We start from the raw sequence: 11269 nt of genomic DNA, 5'->3' as shown, positions 1-11269 counted from the left end.
CACAGCTTCTTTCAGCAAATGAACATTCCAAATTGAAGCATTAGGGAAAATACCACCTTCTAGAGCAAAAAAGCAGCTCTGCTGCTAGGGTAATTTTCCAAAATCAGTATTTTCAGGATGGAGAAATTGCTGAGGTCTTTAGACTTTGAATTCTGACAACTTTATCTCCAGCTCTCCACAACATAATGTATGAAAACTCTGAAAAGACACTCCTGGACAAGGTCCGTATCATGCCTTCTCCATACTTCCCAAAGCCTACAAACCATTCTAGACAAGTTTCTAATTGTACCATCTAGCATTTCTCAGGGAGGAAGAATGGATTAATACTTGACTTCACCCGGCTGGAAGTGAGAGTGACAGGAGGTAAGAAGAGATGGGTGTAAGTACCAGGGAAACAGGAGACCAAATCAGACTGCCAGAAATAACTGAGGTCTTAACAGAAGCTGGGTCACAGGATATAACTACTGTGGCTGCAAAGGGCCCAGGGACCAAATACTGTCCTCAAGGGGCAAAAGTTCAGCCATGTCATAGAAGAAGCAGCTGGAAGAGTTGGGCAGCCTTCTCCCCACTTCCTCCTTGCCTTTCTTTGTGAAGAAAGGAAGACAACACTGTAGTACACAAGGTTGCTTGGGAAAATGGATTATTCTAATAAAACTTTATTTTTTCAAACACAGCCACAGAGGCAGGACCTCATGTTTAACACACACAGACTTACGGATTTTTTTTTTAATATAAAACAAAGTTTACGAAAAATTTTTTTCCACTTTTTGTATTTGTAATCCCATTAGCACAGGGACTTTGGCAGCAGGTGGGAGTGAAGGGCAGCTGGAGCTGCCAGTGGGCAGTCACCGGGCACAGGAGGAGAGCACCAGCCTGGGAGTGGCTTCACTCACACACGCAGGAATACTCACCTACTGATCAGCCACACCACACACACAACACAGATGCAGATGTCTACCCAGGGTCAACCACTGCAGAGGTGTGTTCCACTCTGGGTAAGCCCAATATGTGAAAATCCAAATTGTCAAAACAGCTAAAGTAGAGGGAGGTTGCTTGCTTTACAAAAGAAGCAATCACAGGCTGCTTTTAAATGGTCAGCAGTCCAAATGCTTTGAAAAATAGCATTTGGTTTATACAGAACTGTTGGAACAGATCTACCATGTAAAGCAAAATAAACCACTTCTTGAAAAGGCTTGTCCAAGGGCCACAGGTACTTAGATTAGGAAGCAAAACAATAGCTCCAGCTAGTTTAACTTTCCTGATCTCAAAGTAATGGAATTCAAATATGGCATCTATACACCTTCTCCCTTAGGGATGGTGCCCTAGGGCTTTGAGGAAGCCAGGGTGGAGGCAGAAATTATTGCCCTCACTTCTTCAGCTTTGGGCCTGCAGAGAACCCCCTCACATTACCAGTGGCCTACTGTAAGCTGGCACAATCTGCAGCAGAGAGCCCAGGGATGAGGATGGCCCAGGAGGAAAAGAAGCTGGCACCAGGGAATTTATGGCCTAAAGAGGGAGAACAGAAAGGGGAGGGATAAAACCAAGGAGGGGCAACTCCTGGGCTCACAGTTTTCTTGGATTCTCCAGAGAACCTCTCTCAGGCCCCTACAGACCTGGTAGCTCACTGGTAACTCGTGCTAACTAGCAGGTGATGGGCAGGAGTCCTGGAGGGGTAGACCTCTAAAGGCAGGAGGCTGAAGAAGACATAGACATCTCCTCGGGAGTGGAGGCAAGGATGCTAGGGCCTCACTGATGCTCCTATCCAACATGTGGGAGACCCAGAAAACCACAGATTCAAATCCATAAGGAAGAAAACACATGAGCAACTGGTCCTACAAAACCCTGGGAAAATGCCCTTCTTCCAATAAACAGCAAGGGCAGGTCTAATTTGGTCCTGCAGGGTCTAAGCAAAGCTGGACAAAGCCTCAAAAGCCATTATGGCGGTAGCTTCAGTATGCATCTCCCCTGGAGCCAGCCCTATAGAGCTTCTGAAATCCTTAAACCCATCAGTGTGGCCACTGAGACCTGTTGCCAGGCCCAACTTGTGGGTGTGAAACAATAAAAGAAATTCAATCCAGCAACAGCAAACTCCCAGCTGCTTCTCACAAGTCTGCTTTACACATTCTCAGCCAATCCCTCAGTGAGCCTCAACCTCCCTGAGGTCTCTAAGGGCCAATTAGAGGCAAATAAACATTTCCTGGCAGGAGTGGAAGACAAGCAAACTAGTAAATGCTGACATCCCCTTCCTCTTTCTCAGCCAACTCAGAAAAAATGGCTAGGCCTGGATCTTATAACGAGTTTCTCTACAGTCTGCTTCCAAAGGGCAGTGCTGGGGTGCACTCACCTATGCCTGCTGGGGACTGAATACTACTTCTGCTGGTCAGCCTCCATACAGGGGCTTCCTTCCTTCCTTCTTCACCCTCAAAGGGCAGAAAGAGGGAAAAGAGGTCCCATCAGTAGGGAGGGAAAGAAAGAGATGGAGCCCTTCAGCCCTGCCTTAATTGCCCACATGTGCTTGCATCTACTGAGTGAGTGAGACAGGCAACTTGTATCCACCCTTGGCAATCTGATAACAAAAAAAAAAAGCCAGCTCAGAATCAATATGCAGCACCCTCTCTAGCCAATACTAGATCTATCTAGGGGAGATGTGGGCCTGAGGAAAAGACCATTAGTTGAGGACCCCCAAATAGAATCCTCTGCAGAGCCACTGTTGCTAACAGATTACAAGCTTGCTTCCAGAGCTCCTTAGAACCCCAACTCCTAGAACAAGCCTGCTGTCCCGTGAAAACCCAAGATCCTGGGAGTACTGTGGTGCTCTGCTGTTAGGGAGCAACTGCCTTCCTTCCCTAAAGCTACCCAAACACACCTTTCCTCGAGCACTCTCATGCACTCACACACTCTCACACAATTTCTCCAAGGAGGCTGAATGAACCCCCGACCCTGGCCAAATTCTAAGACACAAGTGCCCTTTGAAGCAAAGGGGCTAGTGAAATTCCCCGAGCTGGGGTCAGCAGACCCCTTCCGTCCCTGCCCATTGCTTTCTCGGTGGCAGGGATACTCACACTCAGGGCCGCCATGGGAAGGGTCTGCTCTGGGGCTGTCCCTCCCGCCACCAGCTCCGTTTATCTTGTCCCGGCCAGTCTCTCGGCATGGTCGAGCTTCCTGGAGCGAGAAGATTTCCGGCTGCCCTGAGTCGGAGCCCTCCATTCACCCCCATTCCCAGGCTGGGCCCCCGGCCTTGGGACCTCGACACTTGTTAGTAGCCATAAGAGAGTCAGTCTGTGTGGCCCCAGGAAGTAGCCTCTCAGTTTTAGTTCTCCTCAATCAGATTCAAGTCCAGGTCCCCAAAGTCCTGCTGGCACAGTGTCCGCTTGCTTAGCGCCTGCCGCCCCCACCGCACGGCCCCCTCCTCTTCCTCTTCACTTTCACTCAGCACCTGGGAGGAACCCCCAACGGGGCTGCAGGAAGCAGAGAGGGGTGGGGGGCTGCAGGCCATGAACCATGGTGGAGAGATACTGCTGCCTTCCCGGGCTGTTTCTTGGAGACAGAGACCTCCTGAGTATGGTTTCTGTCAAACAAACAAACAAACAAAATTAAGGCAAAGAAAGATGTTAACTTCCCAGAGAACCCTGCCCAAGCTGTATTTCAAAGTACCCCTCTTGGTTACCCTTGAAAGCAGGAGTCCTATGTGTTAAGGTGAGGTCATGAACTCCCAGATAAAATTTTGAAAGTTTAGTGTACATGCATATTTTTTTGAGGAAAAGAGCCCATAGTTTCTATCAGATTCAAGATTAGAAGCCTGTTTATAAACTTCCAACTAGCAATATAGCTAGTGCCTAGTCGGAGTCTGTTACGTATATTCAATAACATTTGTTGATTGATTGAACGAATGACTATGAATAAGTAAGTTCTCAAAGCGGTTTATGACCCAGTGGTCTAGAAGGAAGAATATGAAGAGTGGGCAAGTGCCTACAACAACTGTACTCACATTGGGAAGACAAAAAACACTTGTTGAGTGAATAAGTGACGCAGCAGCCTATTCTGCTTAAGCCCTCACAGGCCCACGTGAAGCAGTGAAGGGCAAGGGACAAAACCAGCCTTGCATGAGAAGGGGCAGGGCACTAATGATGGGGCTTTTCTGACCCATGCATAAAGAGGGAAGATGCCTCCGGTAGGACAATCTGGGATCTCTGTTGGAAGGTTTAACATGGGTCCAATAAGTTTCTCTGGAACTCCCAGAACAGGAATTTCACAGGACACAGGACTTTCAATGCTAACACAAGGATAATCCTGGGCAAACCGAGATGGTAGACAACCCTTAGCCAAGGCTCAGGCAGACAGGAGTGCCAGGGGAGGCCATGTCAGGAGGGCCTGGAGCTAGAGGACACCTTACAAGTGAAAATGGAACAGTCTTCGCTACTCCCATCCTAGCTTCCCTGGTCTCGCCGGTCCCACCTGATTCATCTTGTCGAAGTCCAAGGAAGGCCGCAGCCGCCGAGGGTCCTCCTCATGGCGCCGCTTGACCCCAGCTTTGCGGGCATCAAGATCACAAGGCTGTGAGCGGCTTCGGGGAAGATTGCGCAGGCCTCGAGGTCGCCAGGGCAGCTCTGGGGAGGATGCAGGGGAGCTCCGGGCAGAGGGCAAGAAGCGGCTTGCCTGTGGGCCCAGGCTGGGTGACAGGGAGAAGCGGCGTTGGGGTGGGCAAGGTGACAGGGACTCAGCATCACTCTCCCAGGAGCCACTTTGTGGGGAGGCGGCAGAGGGATGAGAAGAATCTTGGGCTAGGGCCAGGCTGAAGAAAGGGGGGCTGTATGGTCTGTGGGCTGGGGCACATTGAGACGAGGCACTGGGAGCTTGGAGGAACCTGAGGCTGGAGACCCGCTTCGGGGGGCTCTGGTGAGGCACCTGTGGCCCACCCCCTCCACCACTGCCCCGGTGCTTGATGGGAGTCCACAGCTTGGAGGGGGCGGGCCGCCACACTGGCTGCCAGCGAGACAGGTCCACGGGCACTGAGAGTGAGCGGCAGTGCCTCTTAGATGGAGGGGCAGGGGGCACAGGAAGCTTTTCTGGGTCTGGGGGCTCAGGGCTTAGGACTTGGGAGAGGGACTGCTCCTGTGGGGAACTTCCTGGGCTGGGTGGTCTGAGGTGCAGGCTCAAGCCTGAGGGGTGGTAGCTGAGGTTGAGGCTATCCTGGAACTCGGCACAGGAACAGTGGGGCAGGCCCCTCCAGGAAGCACCTTCTGGAAGGCATTCATAATAAAGACAGAATTAATGATAGCTAATATATTTTCAAGAGCTTACTATGTGCTACAAAACATAGTGAGCTTTATGTGAGGTTTCCCCTAAACTTCATGAGTTAGGTACTATCACTACCCCCATTTCACAGATGAGAGAAGTTCCGTAACTTGCCAACAGTTATGCAGGAATCAAATGACCAAAGCAGGGTTCAGAACCAGATTTGTCCGATGCTAAAGCTAGGTCTTTTACCCAGCAGACTATAGTGCCTCCGTTACGAGGAACCACCTGAAACTAAAAATATAGAATCATAAACTGCCTGTGAATCCATGTCAAAGGTAGAATGAGTCAAGAGAAGCAAAGGTGTGTGTGCCACGCTCATCTTTCACTCCACTCCACCAAGCTCTACTTTGCTCCCCCAACCCCCAAGCCCTGAGTTGCGGAAAGCTGGCCTACACTCTCCGTCCTTAGCCTTTACCTTTCCTATGTGTCAAAGCACCAAGACAGGGTGATCAAGCAGGTAAGAGATCATTTGTATTCTTAGTGAAGGCAAGGGTGGGGAGGGTACAGTGGGAAAGGCCTTTGATGGTGCTTGTGTTCCTCTGGGTCTGGCCACCCACAAGGAAACACTCAACATACTTACATGGAAAGATCTTCTAGTCTTATTATGATTAGTTTAAAAAGAAAGTTCCAAATATACAGAATCCAACCTTTTGTATTAAAAGAGTGTGAATTAAAAAAATTTACATTTATATTTGATTCTATTTGTAAAAAAACAAAAACAAAAACTCTGGTTGAATAGACAAGAAACTAATAACAGGAATTACTTTTAGGGAGGTGATAGAAGCTCGGTAGATAGAAAAGGAAGGGGCACTTTTTTCATATTAACACTTTTCCTATTTAAAAAAATTTGAAATGTGACTGTATTGCCTACTCAAAAAATTAGATTACAAAAGTTCCTACAAGGCTAGAATAAGAGCAAGGTAAACAGATAACTCCCATACTGGTGCAATAAAATGGAGACAAGCACCAATCTCAGAAGCTGACCCTGGTAAGAAAATTGTGGAGGCAGGCTAGCTAGACCTGGTTATGGAAAACCAATAAAAGAAACATGTGGATGGAGGCATGGGCATACACACACATAAACACATCATGTCTTACCAGACACAAGCTGGAAAGGGTTCCCACAGTTGGAGATGTCTGCATGATCAGGCAAAGGCTAAGAGACACAGAATATCCATCATGATTCAAGATAGGACAGAGTTCCAGGAAGCCCTTTCAGCTCACCCCGGCAATTCATGGGCTATAGGGATATTAGGGACATCTAAGTGTTCTCTTCTTATCCTCCCAAAGTTAGTAAGTAAAATAATTCACATCTTCCAGTATCTCAAACCCTTCTCCACCCAAATTTTAGTGGCCCTTCTCTTAACAGTAAGAAAAACCCTGCCCCCTTCCTTTTGGGCTAGGTTTTGAGCCTTTAGCGGGCACATCCAGTACAAGTACCATGATTCATACAACACAGGACAAGGGTGAAGTAGTAACAACAAATAGCCTCAGAAAAAAGGGCAAGGGGGTCTTAGAGAAGTGGGAAGACTGTCTTTTACCAGACTGATGCTGAAGCGTGTGCATTTCAGCTCATCCAGAGTTTGCTTCTGTAGCTGCTCAGTGATCAGGGTTATCATGATTCTCCCCAGGATTTGACTTGCACACTTTGGAGCAAATGATGGATGTCTTCCCTGTTGTTCTTCCAGACCTCACTCATGAGCTGTCTTCTGCCACTGCAGCACCATTCTAGCACCATTGGGACTTCCCTCTCCAGTCATGCCTGCTGAGTCTGCCAATTACAGATGGATCAGCCCCAAGTGATATTAGAGATGTACCTACTCCAGAGATGGAAAATGCATAGCACACATACCCCAGCATCCCTATGTCAGGCCTCTGGCACACATCATTAACTGATCACAGCTCTTTCCGGCTAAGCCTAAACATAGCCTCGGAAACAGTCTCAACTTGGCACTCCGGATAACCAGTATAATAAAATGGAGTTAGCAAGCAAGTTGAAACCTATTTGCCACTCCTAACCTGGTTCGTGCTCTGCTCTGCCTACCCAAAATACCAGCACCACTTAAAAAACAGCTCAAATGAGAGAAATGCCCACATTGTTATCTCCTTCTTGATTAGTCCAATATTTTATCTTCCAGTCAAAAGCAAGGAGAGGTAGCCTTTTCCTAAACTACAGAAATAGTAACAGTGCAGTGGCTGCAGGAATGACTTTCTACTTCAAAGCAGAGTAAACAAGGTATTATATTCTCCTTCACCCTCAACAGCGGATATTACATTATTGTTCTCCAACAGATACTGTACATATTCTCTTATATGAAGACAAGAAAATGCTACCAGGGTAATTCCATTCACATTTCAACTCTATAGATGTTAAAAACAACAACTCTAACTTCATTCAACTAAGTTTTTAGCCTGATTTGACTCAAAGACCATGAATACAATTAATCAAGACTCTTTCTCATGGTCAATTACAGTAGAAGCAAACTAATTCTATCAGAAAACAGGCTTCAAGCCCACACAATTGCCTGAGGGACCTCAATCAACGGAGGAGGGGAAGTTAATCTAACATTTCCATACTGTTCTGCCTATTCCCAGAAATGACCAGCAGGCAGACAGCAATCAGACAGTGTAAGTAGCATTTGCTAGCAGAGAGAACAAACTATCAAGACATCAAATCTGGATCCGATTTGCTGTGATGGTCTTGGCAAATCATTAAACTTTTCTTTCCCTCAGTTTACCCATATGAAAAATGGGCAGAATAATCTTAATCTGTCACAGGGATAATGTAATGCAAAATATCAAAACATAAGAAGTATACCACTTGGCCTGAACAAATCAGAAGTCCACACAGACTGCCGTTTCTCACCCTTCCTATTTGTTGCTCTACAAAGCCTCAGGGTGCTACAAGTGATAATATTAAGATGAAGAAGGCAATTGGGTTGATTTATTTGGCTGGGTATCAACCTCCCTCACTCACATGCCAAGAAAAGCCCAAAAGGCTTGACCTTGAGGGCAGATAACTTTCAACCCTGGCCAAAAAAAAAAGGTGGAGGGGGGGAATCCTCTCTACTAGATTTCCACCTCAGAGGGAGGCAGACCACAAAGAAAAGCAAAGAAACACACTTCGATGTACTTGGAGTTTAGGCAAAAAGGAGGCAGGAGAAGTCAACCACCACGATAGTCAAATAACGTTTTCATGCATAATTATTATTACCACCCTGAAGTCCCAGTTTCCTGAGCGCTCCTGAGCGCTCCCTTCGGCTGCTTCCCCCATTCTTGTAGAAGCTAAAGCTTGTATCACTTCTGCTCTTGGTTTCTTAACTCTGGCCTCAAAGACCAACCAGAGAGGAAACCTAAGGCAGGCTTTTACCCCCAGAGACCCCAGGCCTCAGGCTGACCAGCCATGAGAAGCACGGAATGAAGCAAACTCTTTCAAGGTTTTCATGAGGCATTTGGCCAAACAGCAAACTTCCAGCCCTCTCTGGGATCAAGAGAGTGATTTTGTGTTTTTCTGCATTTTAATTGTTGGGATGTGGCCACACACGGCGGTAATTAGAACAATGCAACTACCACCACGCAACTGATACTTTCAGTCTGAGTTTCCTAAAACAGGCCAGGCTGAGAGGGGGAACAGAACGGAAGCCATAAGGAATCAAACCAGGACACAAAAGAAGGCAAACCAGCTCCGCGAGGGGCCTCCTCTTTCTCAGGCAGGCAGAGAAAAAAAGAGTAAGAAGCCCTCTCTTGCCGTCTTCCTTCCCCTTCCATTTTGTGTATCTGAGGGGCACAGACAGCCCTGAACGTTCACTAAACAAGTTAAAACTTCTCAGCTTAACAACTGGCATGGGGCTGAGCCCAACACAGAGCAGCAGGCCGCTAGGCCCTCCCTCAAACCCCACCAGGCCCAACTCCCAATCCAGGCTTTCTCTGCACCATCACCTGTCCCTCAAATAAAGGTTGGACCCCCACCCCACTGGGTGGCAGTAACCCCTGACATAAGGGTTTCAGGGATGCTGAGGTTGTTCTGAAACCTGGATAACCTAGGATCAAGTCAGGCCAAGGAAGAAGAGAGTCAAAAGCCCCTGGAGACCTTCCCCCTAGGTCCCAGTCCCACACTCTGGGGGAGACTGAAGAAAAACATGAGGCAGGGAGGCACACGAACAGGTATGTGGGGACCTGAGTGCTTTTTCTCCATATGGCACCGGTGGGCATAGGAGTGACAAGTGGGAGCACCCCTCCCCCCACCCCAATGAAGAAGCAAAAGGCTAGGCCCCCCTCTCCAATCTTCAACCTCTCCATCGGTTGCTCTGCCTGTCCCCGCGGGGTGGGGCATGGGGCGTCCGCTAGCCCCTTGGGGTCGGGGGGGGGGGGGGAGAGGGCGCCACGGCACGCTCAGGGGGGCTGTCGCTCGCCTGTTCCCAATCAGCTCCCATCATCTGGCCGCGGGGAAGCGAACTCAGGACACAGGGGACGAGAGGGTCTGGGACTTAACACTCCGCCACCCCCTCCCCCACCGGGTCCCGTGCTCTCCCCGCGGAGGCGGCCAGCGAGGCCCTGCCTCGCGGGCGGACGGGCTGGGGGAGGGGAAAGAGGGAAGGAGGGAGGGACGGTCTAGGTGCCCGCCCCGAGGCCCCAGCGCCACCTGCCCTCCGCCACCTACCGCGGCTCCTCCAGTTCCCAGGGCCGCGGCCGGAGCAGCTCTGAGCGCTCGGTTCGCCCCACGGTGCCCTTAAAAGGCGCCGGCGTGAACCAACGGGCCCCTGAGGAGAGTGGAGCGATCGCTCGGGTTGGGAGAACCCCCCCTGAACCGTCCGCGGAGGCTTGAGCCCCGCGTCGTTTTTCTCGCAAAGTCTCTCTTGGATAGCGCCGTCGGAAAGAGGCCGGGCTCTTTACTTTAGCGATGAGGGTGGTTTCCTCCCTAGGAAGTCACCCCCTGCAAAATATTGCAGAAGGTGGACTGGGCCAGTCGAACGCAAATCTCGAAACCCGCGGGGGAGGCCGTGTTGGTCGAAGGTAAACAAAGCCATTGCTCCTGCCCTCTGTTACTACATCAGCCCACGTACAGCCCCCAACTCGATTCCGGCAGCGTAATGGAATTAGCCAGGGTTCCTCTCACCTGTTCTCCTGCCCCCACTCTCTACGGCCTCCGCTCTGAAGGAATTCCCCTTCCCCCAGCAGAGGACCCGTCCGCGTCGTGAAGGCTTCTGGGAGGCGTAGTCCAAGCTCCGATTAGGGCCTGCTCTGAGTCTCAGGAGCCCCTCTTCCAGCTGCCGGATCAACCTTATAAACCCAGGACCTGTAACGGTTGCGGGCCGTTCCCACTTGTTTGTGTAGTTAGCTGTCACTCAAAATACTGTAAATCCGACGAGGGCCCAGGGCTGTTCACTCCTTCTCCTCTCTTTATGCCCCCACCCCCAGCAGGATGAGGTAATGGGATTGTGATTATGACATCATAGGCGGTTCAGTTGCTTGCGTGGGGGAGGGGGGAGAAGGGAAAGTACGGTGGTTACAGCTGGACCACTTTCTTTAAACCTTTCTGGGAGGGAGGAAACAGGTCGCTGGGGGAAAAGATATTGATAGTGCTATATTTCCTCTTCAGGAAGAGAAAACCACCTTTTATTAAATCTCCATCGCTACCACTACCTCCTACTCAGCCAAAGTTTAAGTCCTTTTTGAAGAGACTGAATGTAGCAGTTGGTAGGTGAAGAGGTTGTGAAACAGCTAGGTGGTTTCTGGCTCTTAAGTAAATTTGAGTATCAGCTACCAAAGAAGGTTTAGACAGAGGGTAAAACATGGGAAAAGGAGAGGTTTTAAACAATGCCTTCGTATTATGATCTTTTTGTGGGACAGAGTTTTAGATTTTTAATCAATTGGAAAGTAGAAGTACTGCAAGTAATCTTCACTATTACATTCAGCAAGAAGTCCCCCGAAAGACACGTTTTCCCTAAATATTTTATGCACCACTGAAGTC

The 11269-nt window shown here is 49.2% G+C and overlaps 1 protein-coding gene across 1 annotated transcript; it reads right to left on the bottom strand.

Moving 5' to 3' along the window:
• Positions 1 to 623: 623 nt before the first annotated feature.
• FAM53C (family with sequence similarity 53 member C) lies at positions 624 to 9984 on the bottom strand. The gene is made up of 5 exons (XM_052643128.1): positions 9959 to 9984; positions 6840 to 7069; positions 6397 to 6454; positions 4456 to 5240; positions 624 to 3568 (listed from the first exon to the last, which is right to left on the bottom strand). The coding sequence occupies exons 2-5, from the start codon at positions 6915 to 6917 to the stop codon at positions 3311 to 3313; spliced, it is 1179 nt and encodes a 392-aa protein (XP_052499088.1). The 5' UTR covers positions 6918 to 7069; positions 9959 to 9984; the 3' UTR covers positions 624 to 3310.
• Between the last annotated feature and the right edge of the window lie 1285 nt (positions 9985 to 11269).

Source organism: Budorcas taxicolor, chromosome 7 (assembly GCF_023091745.1).
Source record: "Budorcas taxicolor isolate Tak-1 chromosome 7, Takin1.1, whole genome shotgun sequence".
Taxonomy (NCBI): domain Eukaryota; kingdom Metazoa; phylum Chordata; class Mammalia; order Artiodactyla; family Bovidae; genus Budorcas; species Budorcas taxicolor.
This window is presented reverse-complemented; position numbering and strand designations above follow the sequence as displayed.